The sequence below is a fragment of the Mesoplodon bidens genome, assembly GCF_964165515.1.
Source record: "Mesoplodon bidens genome assembly, chromosome: 6".
NCBI lineage: Eukaryota > Metazoa > Chordata > Mammalia > Artiodactyla > Ziphiidae > Mesoplodon > Mesoplodon bidens.
In genome coordinates, this window is record NC_138162.1 from 5,812,121 (window position 1) to 5,832,967 (window position 20,847).

Consider the following 20,847-nt stretch of genomic DNA (forward strand, 5'->3'; position numbering starts at 1 on the left):
GAGAGATAAAAGACATCATGCGTGGAAAGCTCATAGGATAGAGAATGTACTTGATATATCGAAAACATTAGCAACTTTATTACATTTAAAAGTAACGGGCTTTCCTGGTGGCACAGTGGCTAGGAATCGGCCTGCCAATGCAGGGGACACGGGTTCGAGCCCTGGTCCAGGAAGATCCCACGTGCCTCGGAGCAACCAAGTCCGTGAGCCACAACTACTGAGCCTGCGCTCTAGAGCCTGTGAGCCACAGCTCCTGAAGCCCGCGCACCTAGAGCCCGTGCTCTGCAACAAGAGAAGCCACTGCAATGAGAAGCCCACACACCGCGACGAAGAGTAGCCCCTGCTCACCGCAACTAAAGAAAGCCCGTGCGCAGCAACGAAGACTTAAGGCAGCCAAAAATAAATAAATAAATTAATTAATTTAAAAAAAGTAACACATGTCCATGCTTGAAATTTTGGGAAATATAAAAGTACAAAAGTGGGTACCAAATATCGCCTACAAAGGGACATTGGAAACCATATGCTAAGGTAGTTGATCTGTATGCTAAGGAGTCTGTGTTCCAGTCCATGTCTTACAAAAAGCAGTTGGAATGAAAACAACCACCACCACCACAACAATAATGTAATGAACACTTGCTGGGCACTCACTAAGTATCAGTACTTTTAAGTACTTCACATGGATTTTTCTCAATCCGTCCTCACTCCAACACACTGAGGTAGCTGCTCTAATTATCTCCATTTACCAGAAGGGCAAACAGGCACAGAGAAGTTTTAGGTGTCTTAGGAACACTTCTGGTCCCATCAACAGTGGACCTGACCTCAACGGCTGCTGTAGGAAGGGGGTTATTTTCTCACAAAACAGATTGCAGAGGTAAGTAGGCATAAGTTTGCTTAGCATGTCAAGGGTGAGAGGCCCGAGGTTCCCTCTGTTCTCATGGTCACAAGGTGGCTGCTGCAACCCTGCCGTCACAGGTGAAGGTGAAGGGGGCAGTGTCACTGACATGCCCATGGGCACACACAGTGAGCAAAGAGCAGAGCTGAGACTCAAACTCAGGCAACCTGACTCCAGGGCTGGGCCTCCACCACTGTCCTGTACAGCCTCCTGGCTGGGGCTGCTAAGTCACAGTCGTGACTTAGGCGGACCCGTGCACTGTCTGTCAATGCCAAGAGGCTGTTCCCGTGGTCAGGAAAACACCTTTCATTTGCTGTGGAGGAACTAGGCATGAAGTGTACAGAGGTGAATAGGCATGCTTCCAGGCATGATGGTGTGAACAAGCTTGAAGGACCATGAGGCCTCTGGACTTGCTTACCTTCTCTGGGCGGCATGAAGGAGCTTCTGTGTCCCAGCAAAGTGACCTCTGGGGACCGCCAGCCCCTATCAAGCTGGCACAGCCAACAAGCTAGGGGAGCCCAGATCCTCTGAACCCTGGGGCCCGGTTAAGATGTGGGAAGAGAGGCCGAGGCCCAGCCACAGATGCTCCCACCTGAGTAGACATGAGCCGTTGGGATGGGTGTCCTCAGGCCTGAGAGGCTGAGCCAGAGGGACCCACTGCTGGGGACCAGGCCCGCCCAAGGCTTTTCTTTTCCTCCCATTCGTCCCAGCCAGGGCCTCAGACTCCCTGGGCCTCCCTGGGCCTCCCTGCCTCCAGTCTGTATCCTGTCCACAGAGAGATGCCTCTCCCGTAGCACCTGATCACCACTGCTGTCCTAGTTCCAAAACCATCGGCAGCGTGAGGATAAAGTGGTGCTGGCTTCCGCTGTCTGAGAGCTCCTCTTGCCCCTCTGCTGCACTGGGTCAGGCACACGCACGCGAGACTATGAACAGTTCATGTAGCAACTCTGCAAGATAGGGCCCAACATTCACCCCATTTTACAGCAGAGGAAATGGAGGCTACGCAAGAGTAATGGATGCTCTCCAAGCCTGGGCCCTTCCCTTCTATGCCTTCCCTGCTCTCTACAGCCAGAGAAGAAAGCCCTCGGGGTTGTATCATCATATCCGTGTGCCCCATGCAAGACTCTAGAGGTGTCAGGAAATGAATGTTAAACTGGGCTGGATGGAGATTTTTTTTTAATTAATTAATTTTATTTTTGGCTGCCTTGGGTCTTCATTGCTGTGGGCGGGCTTTCCCTAGTTGTCGCGAGCAGGGACTACTCTTCGTTGCGGTGCGTGGTGCGTGGGCTTCTCATTGCGGTGGCTTCTCTTGTTGTGGAGCACGGGCTCAAGGCGTGCGGGCTTCAGGAGTTGTGGCACGAGGGCTCAGTAGTTGTGGCTTGCTGGCTTAGTTGCTCAGCAGCATGTGAGATCTTCCCGGACCAGGGATCGAACCAATGTCCCCTGCATCGGCAGGTAGATTCTTAACCACTGTGCCATCAGGGAAGGCCAAGATTTTTTAATGTTAGACTCATTTACATCCTCTCACCTCTTCCCTCCTCTTTGTCCAATGGCAGACTTTGGGCAATCAGGGAGGACAAACTCACCTGAAGACCAGTTAAATAAGGTATAGTTGGGGCTTCCCTGGTGGCGCAGTGGTTCACAGTCCGCCTGCCGATGCAGGGGACACGGGTTCGTGCCCTGGTCCGGGAAGATCCCACATGCCGCGGAGCGGCTGGGCCCGTGAGCCGTGGCCGCTGAGCCTGCGTGTCCGGAGCCTGTGCTGCACAAAGGGAGGGGCCACAACAGTGAGAGGCCCGCGTACCGCAAATAAATAAATAAATAAATAAATAAATAAATAAATAAATAAATAAGGTATAGTTACAATGAAAGGGAAATGTGCTGCTCCAGGTGTCCAGTACGTCACAAACTGTATTTATTCTGGAGGCTTCTGGACACCCCAGACTCTCAGAGCATCATGTATTTATTTTAATTATGCCAATATTTCATGCACACCTACAGTGTGCCAGGCTGGACCTGGAGCTTGGAGCATCAAGCAAGGGAGTGTCACGTCTTGCAGCGTCAGTCCAACCCTGGTAGCTTCCAGTCCCAGAGACTTTAGTTAGAGGTTGTTCAGTTCAACCAGCAACTGCGAAGAACTTGCACCGTGCCAGCCCTGTCCGAGCACTGAGAGGCTGAAAAGGACCCAGCTGGTCTCCACCCTCAAGATGCTGATGCTTCCTGAGCAAGCCAGGCACATCCTCGTGCCCAGGCTGAGAGGTACTAGCTGCAGTTGTAGAATTCTTCTCCATGGGATGTCAAGGAGAAAAGCCTCGCCTCCTGGATCTCCAGCCCGCTTGGAATGTCCTCTTCTTCCCTACAGCTCTCGGGAAGGGGGTGCCTGGTCCTGTGCCAGGTCTGTGACCCACCATGAAGTGAGGGGCTGCACTTTCATATCCCCGGACGGGGTGGCGGTGGCTTCAGGTGCCGGGTGAGTGGTGAAACGCTTTCTTCGGATGAGATCTTAGGAAGGAATCTAATTAGAAAACAGCGATAGGACTTCCAGGTACAGCTCCGCCACGTAGAAAACTGGGAAGTCATCACCCTCACCTTTACAAATGGAAAATCAGCAGTTTTTCTTGGACCCAGCAGAGAACTGAGGTTGCCAGGCAAACTGTCACGCTGCCATCTGGAGGGAAGGGGGGACTCTGGAGGGTCACAGCTGAGATCTGTTCACCTGGAGCAGAATCCCTGGACTCACAAACTGGTAGGAACACTGAATGGCAATTTTGATGAATTGCTGGAAGGCCGAGTATGGACTGGCATCAGGGTGAGAAACTCCTGGGGCGCCCAGTCTTGGGGGAGAAGGCTTGCACTTCCATGGGTTTTACCACCAGGAACCCTACCAGGTTCTCCAGGAGAAGATCTGAGAAGACCTCCTAGTGTCTTTGGTAGGGGGACAGGAGAGAAATCCTGGTGAAGTTCACCCACAGCCTCATCCCACGTGGGGGAATGGAATTCCTCTCCCTCCAGCCCCCTCCAGACTTCCTGTCTCACCTAAGGGAGAAACAAACAAACAAACAAACAGGGAACAGGAATTTGCTTGGAATTACTGCAGCCAGAGAAGGGAGGGAGAGCCAGAGGGAAAAGCTCTACCACTGGAGAAGCAGCCCTGAGACACAGGCGCACTTAAAAGACTGGCATTTAATTGGAAGATGATAGGATACTCCCCATCTCCTGCCCCCCACCACAGCACCAGCAGGGCCCCAGTATGCTAATGGTGCCCTACAGCTGAAAGAGCTGCAGGTCTTAGACTCTATCTGAGGAGGAGCACGTAGGGAAGCCCAAAGTCAAGGGAGGAGACAAAAAAAGACACTCGAGAATTTGAAGCTTGGGACACCTACAGCTACAAACTCCTTGGCAGATTAACATACATCTAAAAGCCTATTAACCTCATTTCCTATCATCTCATACAACGTGTGCAGCTTCCAACAAAAAATTACAAGGCATTCCAAAAAGCAAGGAAAAATACGATCTGAAGAGGCAAAGCAATGATCAGAACCAGACTCAGATAGGACACCAAGCCTGGAATTATCAAAAGGGAATTTAAAATAACTATAATTAATATGTTAAGTGCCGTAATAGAAAAAGTGGGCACCATGCAAGAACAGATGGGTAACATAGGCAGAGAGATGGAAACTCTAAGAAAGAATCGAATGGAAATGCTAGAGCTTGAAAACACTGTTACAGAAATGAGGGATCCTTTTGATGGGCTCATCAGTGGACTGGACACGGCTGAGGAAAGAATCACGGAGCTTGAAAAGACGTCAATAGAAACTTCTCAAACTGAAGTGCAAAGAGGAAAAGGAATGAAAGAAACAACAGGATAGGTAACCAAGAACTGCGGGACAATCTCAAAGGGTATAACGTTTGTGAAGTTGGGATACCAGGAGGAGGAGAAGAAAGAGAGATGGAGCAGAATATTTGAAGTAGTGATGGCTGAGAATTTTCAAAAATTAGTGAGAGGCACCTTATTTATTCCTCCTAATCTAGGAGCTTGGGATAAACAGCTACACACTACTGTATATAAAATAGATAAATAACAAGGTCAGGGACTTCCCTGGTGGCGCAGTGGTTAAGAATCCGCCTGCCAACGCAGGGGACACGGGTTTGAGCCCTGGTCCGGGAAGATCCCACATGCCGTGGAGCAGCTAAGCCTTGCGCCACAACTGCTGAGCCTGTGCTCTATAGCCCGCGTGCCACAACTACTGAAGCCCACGTGCCTAGAGCCTGTGCTTTGCAACAAGAGAAGCCACCGCAATGAGAAGCCCACGCACCACAATGAAGAGTAGTCCCCGCTCGCCGCAACTAGAGAAAGCCCGCACGCAGCAACGAAGACCCAACACAGCCAAAAATCAATAAATAAAAATTAAAACAAACAAAACCCCAAAACAAAGCAAACAAAAAGAAACAAAACATTTATTCAAAAAATGAATGAAATAAATTTTTAAAAAACCAAGAAACAAAACAAACAACTACAAAAAAACAAACACACAAAAGATGCCACACTTCGGCATAACATATTCAAACTGCAGAAAACCAAAGAAAACAGATACAAGTGGCATTTAAATAGCAAGAGATGAATAAGTTCACGTTTACATACTTACTTGCCAGTCAGTCCATGACAGCAGTGAGGCTGGTGATAGAATCAAAACAAGGAGTTTGGGGATGAGTTTCACGTGAGCCACAGCATCCATGTTATTTCTGAATTCGTTGCACAGTGTGGGTGTGACCTCGATTCAGACAAATAAGCAGTTGCTAAGGACAACAGTATTAAAACTGCTTACCTTGTTATTTTTATTTATTTTTTTTAATTTTAATTTTAATTTTTTTTTTTTGCAGTACGCGGGCCTCTCACTGCTGTGGCCTCTCCCGTTGCGGAGCACAGGTTCCGGACGCGCAGGCTCAGTGGCCATGGCCCACGGGCCCAGCTGCTCCGCGGCATGTGGGATCCTCCCGGACCGGGGCACAAACCCGTGTCCCCTGCATCAGCAGGCGGACTCTCAACCACTGCGCCACCAGGGAAGCCCTACCTTGTTATTTTAAATAGTCTTTAATAGAACAAATTCAGAAGATTCAAAGGCAAGGTGTAGGAAGAAATTTTTGTCTCAAAGCTGAGTTGCTAAGTAGCCATTGCCGGGCGTAAACGAACACCTTTCCTGGATGGGAAGCTCCGTAAGGGGAGAAGTGGCTTTGCTTTACCCCCCAGGGCCAAGCACAGTGTCTTGAGTATGGCTGGTGCTTTAGCAATATTAGTTGTGGGTGTTAACGGCACAATGACCACTGGCCATGGTGAGATGATCTGCCTCGCTTCTAACTGAGCATGGAACTCAGTAACAAACTGAGTGATGAACTTTTTGGTACGATGCCTGCAGGCCTGAATTCAAAGAGCAGCCCAGAGTGAGAACATTCCTCACCAGGAATGTGAATGGTGGTGGCATAACCCAGATGGAAATGGGTTAAGCTAGGAGCATGAGTGGGCATGTTTCAGGTCTTCAGTGGGTTAAATTATGGTGTAGATTATAGACCGATTGTTCTCATGAATATACATACAAAAATCCTAAACAAAAATATTGGCAAATCAATCCGATGATACACAGGAAGGATAGGTAATACATTACAACCAAGTGAAATTTATTCTAGGAATGCAAGGCTGGTTTAACATTTGAAAATCCATCAATGTGATTCACTATATTAAAATTAAAAAGGAGGTTATTCATGTGATGCTGTCTATAGATGCAGAAAAAGCACTTGAAAAATTCCACGCCCATTCATGATAAAACTGTCAGCAAACTAGAAACAGAAGGGAATTTCCTTACCCGATAAAAGGTATATACGACAAATGTACAACATATAATTAATGGTGAGTTATTGAAAGTGTTCCCTTAGAATGCAAACAAGACCAGGATGTCCACTCTCACTGTTTTCAGTTGACAATGTACTGGCAGTCTTGGCCTTGCAAGGGAGCAATAAAAAGAAACAAATGGCATAAAGATTGGAACGCAAAAAATGACACCATCACTATTTATAAATGACATGACTCTGAACATAGAAAAGCCAAATGAATCTACAAGTTATTAGAATTAACAAGGAATCTAAGTATGGTCATTGGAATCAAGGTCAATGTGTAAACGTAAATTATATTTCTATCACCAGCAACAAAGAAATTAAAAATGAAATTTAAAAATACCATTTTCTTTTTTTTTTAACATCTTTATTGGAGTATAATTGCTTTACAATGGTGTGTTAGTTTCTGCTTTATAACAAAGTGAATCAGTTATACATATACATATGTTCCCATATCTCTTCCCTCTTGCGTCTCCCTCCCTCCCACCTTCCCTATCCCACCCCTCTAGGTGGTCACAAAGCACCGAGCTGATCTCCCTGTGCTATGCGGCTGCTTCCCACTAGCTATCTATTTTACGTTTGGTAGTGTATAGATGTCCATGCCTCTCTCTCACTTTGTCACAGCTTACCCTTCCCCCTCCCCATATCCTCAAGTCCATTCTCTAGTAGGTCTGTGTCTTTATTCCTGACTTACCCCTAGGTTCTTCATGACCTTTTGAAAAAAATGTTATTTATTTATTTATTATTTATTTTTGGCTATGTTGGGTCTTCGTTTCTGTGCATGGGCTTTCTCTAGTTGCGGCGAGCGGGGGCTACTCTTCATCGCGGTGCGTGGGCCTCTCACTGTCGCGGCCTCTCTTGTTGCAGACCACAAGCTCCAGACGCGCAGGCTCAGTAGCTGTGGCTCACGGGCCTAGTTGCTCCGTGGCATGTGGGATCTTCCCAGACCAGGGCTCGAACCCGTGTCCTCTGCATTGGCAGGCAGATTCTCAACCACTGTGCCAGCAGGGAAGCCCCATGACCTTTTTTATTTAAAAAAATACCATTTTCGATAACAGCAAAATATCAAAAAACCCGGAAGTCAATGGAAAGAAAGATGTGCAAGGCCTCTATACCGAAAACTACTAAAATTACAGAGAGAAATCAAACAACTAAACAAGAGATAGGGATACACCACATACATGGATAGGAAGACTCAATACTGTTAGGTTGTCAATTCTTCCCATAGATTCAGTGCAATCCCAATCAGAATCCCAGTAGCTTTAAAGTCATTTTTGTGGGGAGTAGGGGATTGATAAACTGCTTCTCAAATTTTTATGGAAATGCAAAGAGCTGAGAATAGCCAGGGCAATATTGAAGAACAAGAAAGTTGAAGGACTCACTATATATGTACAGTAGTTAGGATAGCATTTCATTGACACAAAGATAGACAAGCAGATGGAACAAATGGAAATTCAGCATATGACATACTTGAGTGCATGGTGCTTAAAAAATTATAATGGAAAATGTTTAAAGACATTTAATGCATTTTATTGGAATTGGAATTGAACAACTGGGGAACACTAATACAATTTGGAAACCACTGGTGTGGTCTGGTTCCCGAAGACAAACTGAGATGAAGAGACATGATCCGCTCAAGTCACAGAGCAAGTCAGACATCCAAGCAGGGAACAAAAGCCAGGACTCTGGATGCCGCAGCTGGTCGCTGTCTCCCCTTGACTGAGGAAAAGGCAGGTCTGGGAAAAAACCTTTCAGTAAATACACTCAGACAGGTGACCTCGTGGCATGACATCAAGCCCCAGGACGAAACTATGATCGCTGTCCTGTCTGCACCTAATCTTGATCGTCATCCTTCTCTTAAACACAGAGCTGCAGCTGCAAGCATCTGACCGCACCCCAGTGAAAGGAAGGTACGTGGACTTTGGGGGCTTGGTCTGAATGCAGCAGAGTGGCTGGCAGTGAGTGACAGCTGGGACAGGTTGGGGGCTCAGGTCCCTGCTCAGGGGCCAAGATACCTGCTTCCCAGCAAAGTCAGGATTAGAGAATCTGATGCAAGAGGGAGAGACCAAAGGATCACATATTCCTTTTTGATGTGCTTGAAAAGGTTTTCCTTATTATTATTTTTAATTTTTTTGGCCGCGCCGTGCAGCTTGCGGGATCTTAGTTCCCCGACCAGGGATTGAACCCAGGCCTGGCAGTGGCACCGGCGAGTCGTAACCACTGGACCGCCAGGGAATTCCTGTAGAGGGTTTCCTTAAACAGCATCTTGTGGGCCAATACTGAGCAGCCTCGAATCACCGAACAACTGGCCCAAGCCGTCACCCACCCATCTGTGTGTTGGGGTCGGGGGTGGTCCTGGTCCTCATCTGCCCCTCGGGGGCAGCTCCTTCCTAATGGCCTAGCTGCCCGGACCTCAGGGGACCAGCGAGCTGGACCTGGGATCATGTGTCCTGGGGAGACCAAGAGCGCCCAGGAGAAGCTTAGAGGGTTCGTGCTGAGGCTGACATTTGTTTCAGATCACACAGTCTGTCCTGGTGCTCAGAGGGGAGCAGAAGAAGCCACCAAAGCAGTCAGAAGCCCTGGACTCAGTTACCACTCTGAGCTGCCACTGTCTGAGAGCTTATGATAAGCCAGATGTCAAGGGCTTTACATACGTGTCATTCAATCCCACCTCAGCCCCGTGATCGGGGAGGTAGTTATTATTCCCGCTGCAGGTAAGGAGACTGTTGAGTAGTGGAGCTTGAGTTTGTACCTTGAAATCTTCCAGTCTGTGCCCCCGGTGGGCTGAACCTGTTAGGTCCCTCTAGAACCAACTTAGGTGTCCCTCGCATACGTGTCTGTCCTCGGAGTGGCAAAGTGGGCCGGTCTTGCAGTCTGACGGAGGTCTGAGCCCTGCTCTGTCGCCTCCATAGCCAGGACTCTGGCAAGAACCTGTTCAAACCTGTTTCCTCATCTCCCAGGTGGGTCCCCAGGGCCAAGAGGCTCTTACGGGAAAGTAAGGTATTGGCTGTTCTTGTTACTTGCAGTGTGTTGCTCTATAAAGTTGCAGAGAAAGTGGGCCAGCGAATACTGAACCCTTGCTCCTCAGGGAAATACAGGCTCACCGCATTTTTTCACCAACCAACCAGCACAATAACTTTGCTTTATGTGTGTTTCTGTTTAAAGCCATCTTATTTAATATATATTGTCGATTCATGAACGTTGAACTCACAGCCAGCAGCACTATACCTCGTGCTTGAGCAAAGCTTGTCTAACACCTGTGTCTTCTCTGTAAAGGACATCATTAGACAGCACTTCGCTTAGGGGTCATTTTAAACGCAAAATAACCAAGGGAAAGCACAAAAATGCAAAATACACGGCACTGAAGAGACTGCCGGGAGGACCCTTGCTTGGAACAGGAGCCGGAACAGGAAGGCAGACTGTTTGCCTGGTTCGTTTCAGCTGGGAACACGAGCAGCGGGCAGCTCAATTTTTTTTTTCTTTTCTGGGAATGACCACAAAAGTGTGGTGAGTGTTGATTTTAAGGTTATAAATAAATTTTAGTGAATAGGTGAATTTGCAAATACGGAATCAGAGATGATGATTGACTGCAATGCAGTGACAGGGCCTGACCCGTGGTTGGCACACGGCACTAACTTTTAGGGCTGTGTCCTCATCCTATCAACTGTCTCACTTGGTGGTGATGGCCGTGTCCCCCTGCTTGACCATGAGCCCCCTGTGGGCAGTCGTGATGCTCTCTGTTGAAGGCCTAGGTAAAGGGCAGCACAGAACTTGGCCCAGAACCCCACGTACTTGTGTGGATAAGGGCAATTGACTTAGCTTTGGACTCTGAGCCCTCGTCTGTAAAACGGGAAGAACAGACCTGCCTACCACCCTAGGTGTGGAGAACCCCAGCAAAGGAGATGCCTGGAAAGGGCCAGAATGTTCTTGGTAGATGCTACTAAAAGGCCCTCAAGACAAAGGCCAGCGAAGATTCCCATTGTTTCAGGGCTGTCTTCACTTGCCCTTCCACCCACCCGAGATGCGGACCCAGGACCAGCACGCCCCGCGGAATTGAGCGTCAACCCACTTTCTGGCCATTAATCTCGAAGAGTCTATCAGGGCCATTTGCATTAGCCCATCTTAAAAACCCCAGCTGGGCCCCAGTGGGCCAGAAGTGGGCTCGGGAAACAGTGCTGCCGTAGCCAGCTAGAGGCTGAGGCCCCCTGGCGTCCAAACTCCCTCTTGGACCAAAGCCCTGCAACACGCCATCTGTACCCCAGCCAACCTGACTGCGGGGGCTGCAGGAGGACATCGTGGATGGTCACCACTTGAGAGGGACACTGGGAAGACTGCACCTCCTACCTGAGACCAGGGTTAGTGATGGAGGCACACTGGCTGGCGGACTCCCTGCCCTCAGCCCAAACTCTTGGGTGGGTTGGGAACAGCCCAGCTGGGTCCTTGGATCCTGAGTTTGGGCAGAGCCCAAGCGTGCAAGTGTGCTGGAGTATGGGAGGTGGGGCGAGAGTCCTGCAGACAGACTGGGCACCCGCCCTCCTCCCCTGCCTCCCCCAACACACAGACTGTCCCTTCCGTGATGACCATGCAGCTTTCTTAATGGAACACAATCGCTGAACTTGGTACATTTCAAGCACTTCAGCCTTCCAGGACACCAGACTGCTGATGAAAACCATCTTCCGTGGGCGCCATGTTAATGAGAGGCCAAATTTCATATGCTTGCAAACTTTCCCCCAGCCTCCTGCTGGACTGCACCCCGCCTCTCCTCCCCCGTGCCTCAATAAAAGGCTGCATCAGAGAGGGAGAGAGAGAGAGAGACAGAGAGAGAGAGAGAGAGACAGAGAGAGAGAGAGAGAGACAGAGAGAGAGAGAGAGAGAGAGAGAGATTTCCATAATTTATAGTATGGGCATTTCACTGGGGACAAGGGCTAATCTGTACTCACCGATACATTTAAGAAAATGCATCCTCCTGCAAGCCTGCACCATTTATGACTCTTGGCACAAACCGCAATGCTCAGTCTTCAATTAAGGGACACCTTAGGGTTCATTATCACACAATCACTCCCTGCGAACCATGCCAAATGCTGTTTTGGCACAGGGCTTGGAAGATGAATTAGAAGGAAGCCTTCTCTGTAATGCCCTCTCCCTAATTCCCTTTCCCATCATCAGCGTTTATGCCCTCCTCTGGCTCGACCCCTCCTTCCTTCCAAGTGGCTTTTACTATTCAATTTCTCAACGTCAAACTCGATTCTCTAGAGGTGTAGTTAAAGATGCCACATCTCCTTTTTGTCTTCCGGCTCTCAACAGGCCTCGGAATGGCTGCAGATGGGCTGCTCTCCATACCCCTTTTTGGCCTAAAGGAGCCACAGATGCTTTTTTTCCCCTCCTCTTAGAGCCTGGGGTAGAGAAAAGAAAAGGGACCAGAACTGCAAAACACACACACACACACACACACACACACACACACACACACACACACACACACACACACACACACACACACACACACACACACACACACACACACACACACACACACACACACACACACACACACACACACACACACACACACACACACACACACACACACACACGAGAACGAGCCATCACGAGGGTTCTAACAGGATCCTCCTAGCAGCACTGTGTCTGAATGAAGAGATGCCTCCGTGTACAGCGAGCGGCAGAGGCAGGGCACGTTCACAGTCAAGGGGAGAGCTGTGCTCAAAGCCGGCTGCTTCCGTCAACGGGCAAGGAAGCAGGAAAACAAGGAGTCGAAGGCCCATCTCCTTTGCTCCTCAATAACCCTGCAGTGCAGGGCCCACACTGTCCCCGTGTGTCCTGAAACCACAGGACCCTCCATGGTGGTTTCAACCGATGGGTAAGGACACCCCCTTTTTGTTTCCTTAATGAAAACAGTGAAACAAAGTGCAGCTCTCTCAGCAGCTCTCAGCAGCTCAGGGTCCCACAGCCGGTCCAGGGCTGAGAGTAAACAGCACCCACACAGGGAGGGAGCAGGCCGCGGGCCAGACTGACCACTTCGGTCCCCACTTCTCAGGCGCACGTGTGGGGAGGTGTGTGGAGGGGAGAGGGCGAGCCGCGCTGACCCCCTTCAATGAATCTTCCGGCTCCACCTGGGATGGCAGCACCTCTGCGCAAGGAACCTCGTGCTTGACTTCTTGGTGTCACACCCACGTCAAGAGATGAGCAGATGTGACAGGTAAGAGGGGCTGAGGTGACCAAGGCTCTCAAGTTAAACTGTTAGATTATACAAAGCCGTGAAGATAAAATTAGCTTAACGAAGTAGCTACAAACGTAGGCTGTGCACCAGCTAGGTCGGGCCGACGTAGCGCAAGACGATCGGCCAAGAGCGGCCAGAATCCTCGCCTTTATCTCAGGGGGCAGCGGGCAGGGGCAGCGGGAGGGACAAGCAAACAGAGAGCAAACAGACTAAAAATACTTTGCCCACAAGATGTCTTGTGGAAATTTTATTATGTAGAGTGTAAAATGAATTGTCAGTCCAATAAAAACAACACTTTTTTTAAAAAAACAACATGCATAACATTTTCCAATTGCCTTTTTTAATAGTTAGACATTTCAAGCATTATAAGGAAAATAAGGAGAAAAACCCCAGACACTGTAACTTCAGTATATCTCAAACGGAATGTCCCCCAGGTCAATTGAAAAACGCAAGAAAAAATAGCTTCAATTCCGTTTTTCTTTCCTTTAAAAATACATGTTATCTGTACAAGATACACTACAGTAAACACTGGAAATCATATTATCCCTTTTATTAAATCAAAATTATTTAATTCATATTGTGGTTAATGCTAGATTTATTTATTCATCTAGTTAATTTGACAAGTATTAAGAAAATATTTAAAAGAAAAAAGCAAAAAACACCTTGGAATTAAAAAATAGTTACTACATTTTTATGCGGTTTAATGTTCCACAGTGTTTGTTAAAAGTTATATTGAATTTATTTTTAATATTAAAAATAACAGTATTTATATTTCTGAGAGAATAGAGAAAGGTTTTTTTGTTTTGTTTTTAAAACAAGCTTGGAGGTCTTAGATACACAATTGCAATCGGCAGGTAATGGAGACATGAAAAAACGTCTGCTAAACACACAAACACATTTTTATATTATTACCCCTTTAGAACTCTAGAAATTATACAAACCCTATAAAATGCCCCCTCCCGAGCCCTGTTGGACAGCAATACAATTATCTGTCTCAATTCAGAATTCACACAATTAATTACAATACATAATAGTTCAGTTTTTAAAAAAATGCAATAAAACCAGACAGCCAAGATACAAGAAATTAGAAGTAAAACATTTAATGAATTTACACATTTAAGAATATTTAAATACTGTTTAAATTTTTTTTTTAAAGAATTTGTTACAAGCCACCTAAGACTTCCAAGCCACTTTCTGTTGCAACAGAAAAAACTGTAAATAAAAAGACATGCAAACAAAACAAAACAAAAACACACCATGTTGAAATGTCACTGCTCTGTGGCACATTCTGGTGCCCGAATTTGCAGGTATTGCTCCAAAAAGAATCCCAGAGCTTACACATTTGAAGTAACAAACAAAAATAACAAAACAAAAATTATCAGCAATTTTTAGTAACTGATTCTCCCGATTTTTAGAAAAATTCTGTTAATCTAAATATAGTGTTTCACAGAACAAAACAAAGGTTCTTCATCAAAAGGTTTGCACATCTAAAAACCTCTGTTACAAATAGGTTTTGCTCACAATGGTTTGTGGGGGGTGCGGGGAAGGGAGCTGCAGGCCACTGTCCTACTGTTCCTGTGGAAGGAAGCGGGAGAGCAGTTAGTCTGACGGCGAGTTCTCAAGTGCTGGCCTGGGCTCGGGGGCTGTCTGCAGGGAGGTGACAGGAGCTGACACACATGCACGCCCGCCCGCGGGCACACGCCACCCTTCCGGGCCTCGTCATGGGATCTGGCCCAGACAAAACCTCTCTTGTACAGGAGGCCCCGGGGCACCTCCTTCCACAGGGGATGCTGGGCGGGGAGAGGGGAGTGAGCGAGTGATACTTCTTCTCAGTCACCTACCACCCTGACACCGGTTCCCACCAGGCCCAGGCCCAGAGGGCCATTCTGGCAGTGAGATGAACGACTGGCCTTGGGTCCAGGGCCTGTGGTCACTGACACACTGTCCATAGGGACCCGACTGGCATCGGGTCGCCTGAAAAATGCACCTGAAATGTGGCCTGCGGGAGTAGTTGGTCCTCTTCCCTGCATTTGTAAGAAAAGCGTTTTGGGCCTCTCATGAGACAGAGCCTCCAGGCTTCCAGGCAGGGCCTGGCCTTCGGAGGGTGCGGACCAGCCCTGCTCCTGCTGGCCCGCACTGCCGACCGTGGGCGAGCGTGACAGCCTGGCCACACCACCCTTTTCAAGAACAGGCCTGGGGAGTGACCCCAATGCTAGTCTTACTCCCTAGGCACAGTGCCACACTTGCCCAGGGTCAGCTAAGTTTGGCACGCTCCTTTATAGCTGGGGGACCTGGGGTCCAGAGGAAGAACTGAGTGCCGCTCAGCACTGTGCTCTGGGTCTGGATCTGAGGGAAGATCAGGCCTGTCCTGGTAGGGCTGCCCAAACAATTCTTCCACTTGGCTCAAACCTGTCCTGTCTGGGGCGAGGAGGGGGCCAGGGAGGCTGCCGCGGGGCACTCTGCAGACAGCGGCCATGCTGAGCAGTGCCGGGGCCCAAGCGGTTCCTCCACAGCCCAGGGGCCCCGTGCTCTGGCCCCGGGGCTGACAGGCACACACAGAAGGCTTGGGAGGGGGGTCAGGGTTGGTCTGGGAAGTCTTGGCAGTGCTGGCGATCGGCTACAGACCTGGCTGTGGGCCTGAGCTTGCCCTAATGTTTGCCCGTAGAACGCGACCTGCTGTCTGTAATACTCCGCCCAGGCCATTGTGTAGTCCGGCGGGGAGCTGGCCTGAGGAGCGGCGCTGGCAGCGTGACCTGATCGACAAAGCAAAGCACGGGTTACTGGGGGCAGGGACGCACTCGAGGGAGGCAAGGACACCATGAGCCTGGAGGGATCCCTTCCCCAAGCCTCAGGGGCGTCCGGAACAAGTGCCCGACGCTCACGCTCTCCCTCCAGACCCCTCAGCGAGCTGCACCAGGACTGGTCTGCCCGAGCACTGCTGCAGAAAGCGCGGTTATCAGCCAGCCTCTCCTCGCCCGGTGCCCGCTCCAATCCTACAAGACCTTCCTGTCTGTCTTCTCTCTCCAGAATCACATTCTCTGCATCTGTCTGCCTGTCCTGCCAGCTCCCAGTCAGTGCCCCAGGCCGGAGGGGGAGGAGGGAGGGCGAGAAAGCGGGTGCCCCAGCACGGGGGTGTGTGCACCTGCGCAGGGCATCCCGGCCCATGTGTGTCTGGGAATCTGGATGGGGGGCTCTGGGAAGACTTTCACCAGGGGCTCCAGGTGACGGTGACCTCCCTGACCCCCACTCTGGCCCCCAGAAGGGTGCTGACCTTGTAATGATCCCAAACACAGGGTGAACATTTCTTTGACGGCCTATGACCTGAGCTCTTCCAACTAGCAAGTAACACCCTTCAGACTCAAGATACGTGAGACACCTCCTTCCAACAATACCCGAACATTCTGCTTCAGCAGTTTTGGGATTCACACCAGAGACCTTAGTACTAATTTTAAATGATTCACTTAGGGTATTTATTTGTTTGCTTTTGGTTGTTGTTATCAGGTTTCCTCCTCCTCTTTTTAAAAAGACTGGCTTAATTAAGCAAACTGGCACAGTTAGGAAAAGAGCTTACTTTGGAAGAAAAACAACTCAGCACCCGTTCCGACCCTGGACCCCCTGCTCTGAGCCTCACCGTCCCCTTCCTCTTCACCTGTCCTGAAACGGCCAGAAGGAGCCGGGTGGTGGCAAGACCGCAAGGCAGTCAGGAAACGGCTCGTGGCTGGCCTGAGTCCTAACCAAGTGGTTCTCAAGTGGACGGCCAAGGCCGGGACTGTCCCTGAGGGGAGGTGCCATGCCCTTCGGGCCCTTTGGAGTCCAGAAGAGAAGCGCGAGGAGGAGGAGTGGAGGACGGCAAAGGACGACTGCGCATCTCCCCTGACAGGCACACGTGGGGAGAGGGCGGCAAAGGTAGACGCGCAGATCCGACTCACACAGGGAAAGCGGGAAAGAGAAAAAGGGGTCAGGGAACCACGGACTCTGAAGTCTACAGTCTTGGGGGCTCTGTGGCCGGGGAGCTGCTTGTTAAGAAGGCCAACGCACTCACTCTGTTTTTTGTAATAGTCTTCCCAGGCCTTGCTGTAGTCGGGCTGGCTGCTCTGCGGCTGGCTCTGCTGGCCTGGGCGAAGAACACAAAAGCAGTCAGGCCTCCGGGCTCCCGGGGCCGAGGCCCCCAGCCCGCAGGCTCCAGGCCCTTCTCTCTGCACTCACTCCCTTGCCCCTGTGGCCCGGGTGGGGGTGGGGGTGGGGGGTGGGGGAGGAGCCAGGCAGACCCCCAAGAGGGCCTCCACCTAGGCCAGCAAGGCTGGGGCTGGCAGACAGCTGCCCCGCAAGGGCGACCAGCAGGCAGGGCCTCAACTCCCTTTAGTCGGGGACCCTGGGCTGCCACGAGCAGAGCCCCCGGGGCCAGAGTGCTATCTGCGGCTCCCTGGATTGGCCTGCAAACCGACAAAGAATCCAAACGGCGCTGACCACTCCCTTTCCCTGACCCTTCTGTTCAAGGACTGATGGCTTTGCCTTTGCACGAGGAGAAGTATAGGGGACACACAGGGAAGTGTCCAGAGACTGCGCTCAAGGTGACGACAGAAGACGGGGTACACACCTGACCCCCAGCCTCGCACCTGTCCGGGGTGAGGGCGAGGACGTGTTGGGGGTCGTCCCGCCCTCCTCTCCACATCACTGGGGGCAGAAAGGCTGGGCAGAAAGGCTGCCCAGGGGCACGGGGGGCGGGTAGCGTTTAAAAGACTTGACCACAGCTGCAAGTCGGGACCCTCTGTCTGCTGAGGGCCGCCCCCCACCCCCCAAGTCCTTTTTTGGGTTAGAATCACAGCCTGCAGCAGGCAGGAAGGACGTGCTCAAAAACACATCTCGTGGCACAATGCTTTCCCCAAGAGTTAATTTCCTCAAGGCTGAGGAGGGGCGCAGGCACGAGGACACTCGGTGTGTGGGGGGGGGACCCCTCCTCCCCGCACTGCGGCAGGACGGGACTCGGACCTGGACGCTGGCGCCAGGGGAAGGCAAGGCCTGGGCAACGGGCAGCAGGAACTGCCCCCTCAGACACGGAGACTGTGGGCAAGTGGGATTTTTCTTCTGACCGAAACCAATTCTCCATTCCCCTGAACGAACCAAGCGACACCACAGGTGAAGGCTGGTGCACGGTGCAAGGGGCAGGCGCTAGCTGCGTTTTCTCTCGCTCAGCCCATGTGCCTTTGCCAACTCCCCGCCCGCCTGGCCTGAGGCGGCAGCGGGGCGGGCTCTGCGGGAACCGCCCCCCGCACGGAGGTGGACGTGTCTCCTGCAGCTTCAACGCAAAGCCTCCCCACAGTCTAGGACTTCTCCCAGGTCCTCTGTCCTGGTCGATGGGCACTGGGGAACCCTATCTGGGTCGCCTCCCACCCTGGGGGTGCCCTCTGATGGAACAGGAGGAAACAAAACACGCCCGGGCTGCGGGATAAGTGAGCACAGTGAAATGCGGAGGGTAGAATCTGGGTGGTGTGTAGGTGTTTGTGGTGAAGTTCTTTAAGATATTCTGCACGTTTAAGGTATTTCGTAAGAAAGTAAGAAAGGGCGAAGAGAGGGAACAAACACAACCATGCAATTTCAGAGCTCACAAGTACTTTAGAAATCAAATCCAAACCCTTCATTTCACAGATTGCAGAACCGGAGCCCCAGAGAAGCGGGGACTTGCCTCAGGCTGCCCAGCACTGCTCCAGACGCGTGGGGGGGCTTCTCCAGCTGTGAACCTGACCAGGCGCCCCGGGGCAGGGTCTCACACCCAGCACTCTGCTCAAGGGGAAAGGGGTGGAACCCCGGGACCAGCCCCTTGTGGGCAAAGCTGCCTGGCGCTCCGAGGAGAGCCTGCAGACGTGCTGAAGAGCGCTTTCCAAACACCACCAGGCTGGCCCTTCAGACGTCAAAAGAACCTAAGGTAAGGTTTTTGGTTTGTTTTTGTTTTTGTTTGGAAGGCTGCGCAAGATGGGCTCTACCAGCAGTAGAGCTCAAGAATGACTCCTGAAGTTGACGTGGGGGCCGAAGAGTGGGAGGGGGTTTAATTCCAAGGAGAACCACCTTCTCTTTACAATCAGTTTTCTTAGAGAGCAAATTCTCGAATCGTGCGCTTTCTGGAAGTTCAGGAGATAGAGAGTCCCCTTCTAAGATGGTGCCGGGGAGGAGAGAGGGAGAAGGCCACCTTGAGGCCAGAGGAGGGGGGCAGGCGGGGCACCCATTAGGCGCGGCTGCTTGAAGAGGCTGCAGCGGTGGGAGGGGCCGAGGGGCTGGAGGGGCTCAGGTCAAACCACACTCTCGGGGCCCACAGGCCTTTCGGACCCGTTTCTGGGGGACCAGAGTGACGGAAGGCTGCAGTTCTGAGAAGGACGCAGTAGGTGGGAAAGAAAGGCCTGAGAAGGTGGGCCAGGAGAGAGGCGGCCCCCGTCCCCGCCCAGCTGGAGATGCGCCCAGCAGGCACCTCCTCCCGAGTCACTTACTTGGAACCTGCTGTGTGGGCTGCTGCCAAGCCTGGTAGGTGCTGCCCCAGCCCTGGGTCAGGAAGGCCGGAGGACCACTGCGGAGGACAAGAGGACTCATTCCAGGGCAGGCCGCCGCCGCCCCCCGCGCCCGCCCCCGCCCCCGCGGCAAGCACAGCGCCCTCTGCTGGAGAGGCGGCGGGGCGGAGTAAAGGCGGCCCACCCACCTCACAGGCGCGCTGTGAGGGCTTCCGTTCACTTTAGCGGCCATGTTTGGGAAGCACCCTGAGCTCCTTGGAGGAAAGGTGCTGAAAGAAAGTGGAAAACAAATAAAGACAATACAACGGCTTTTGCAAAGGCAAACAAACAAACAAACACCCCTCCCGCCACCCAGCCCCAGGGCGGTGAGCTCTCCTTGGGGATGCTGGCGGAACCAGAAGACCCTCCGCCCTCTGGGAAGGCTCTCGCCCAAGCACTGGTCACTGAGCAACAGACAGGCCAGAGGGACCACCAGTGAGAGAGAAGGGGAGGAGTCCTGCCCACGCCCAGAACTTGCGGCTTTCGGCTGGCACTCCCTGGAAGTAGCTGGAAAGGGAGGACCCCTTGGGGGCAGTGAGTTCTTCCAGTCAAGAAAAGACTCACTTCTGATGCGGCGCGGCAGGTGGCTGGCTGAAGGGGCCCTGTGCGAAGGCTCCGGGCGCTCCGAGACTGGCACCCTGTCAGGGCACAGAGGGAACTCTCACCTCCTGTCGGCTGCGCCCGCACCCTCTGCCCAGGCCCGCCCCGAGGCAAACCACAGCTTTCGGGGAGAGAGACAAGTGAAGTGAAGATACCCTACGGCACTCGCGCTAGCCTTCCTTGCCCACAGTGGGCTTTATCTGCAGAAACAGCTCCTGCCCCTTGAGCGACCGATAGCACCACACAGCCAATACTGGCACCGCCACAACTGCCCTGGCATGTCACCCTGGGGGTAGGGACCAACCTGCTGACTCTCCCGTCAATTCAGGCTGCCCACAGCTTCCTGCCATTCTATGGCCCCTCTGAGGTGAGCAGTGGCCAATCTGTCCTCCAACACTCCCTTTCTTTATCTGCTTTGAGGTGCCTGAAACTAAAGCCAGAGTCAATGAACGCTGCCTGCAGGGCCAACGGCTCGGGGCCTGAGCTGCGGTGGCCTGGGCGAGCTCTGCGCGTCTGGGCCTGGCCCTGGTGTCCCTGCGCCCCGGCCTTCCCCCTCAGCGAAGTGGGAGGGGGCTGTTGCCCTCCCATCACGTGAGGACCGAGAGCCACAGGAAGTACAAGGTTCTGGGGAGAAACAGGTGCCTTGGACATCCAAATGAAAACCCAGCTACTATCAGGCCAGGTGGGGAAAGGAC

General features: G+C 51.5%; 1 protein-coding gene across 3 annotated transcripts in view; it reads right to left on the bottom strand.

The window, feature by feature from the left end:
• Window positions 1-13,232: 13,232 nt before the first annotated feature.
• FUBP3 (far upstream element binding protein 3) overlaps window positions 13,233-20,847 on the bottom strand; it is a 48,933-nt gene continuing 41,318 nt past the window's right edge. For 2 of the 3 annotated variants that reach the window (XM_081236734.1, XM_081236736.1), the window contains 6 exons: window positions 20,117-20,190; window positions 19,702-19,782; window positions 19,496-19,572; window positions 17,059-17,130; window positions 15,642-15,769; window positions 13,233-14,591 (listed from right to left, as the gene is read on the bottom strand). In XM_081236734.1, coding sequence (XP_081092860.1) covers window positions 14,583-14,591; window positions 15,642-15,769; window positions 17,059-17,130; window positions 19,496-19,572; window positions 19,702-19,782; window positions 20,117-20,190 — 441 coding nt within the window. In that variant the 3' untranslated portion in view covers window positions 13,233-14,582. The remainder of the gene's footprint in view (window positions 14,592-15,641; window positions 15,770-17,058; window positions 17,131-19,495; window positions 19,573-19,701; window positions 19,783-20,116; window positions 20,191-20,847) is intronic. The other variant, XM_081236735.1, reaches the window with a different exon arrangement.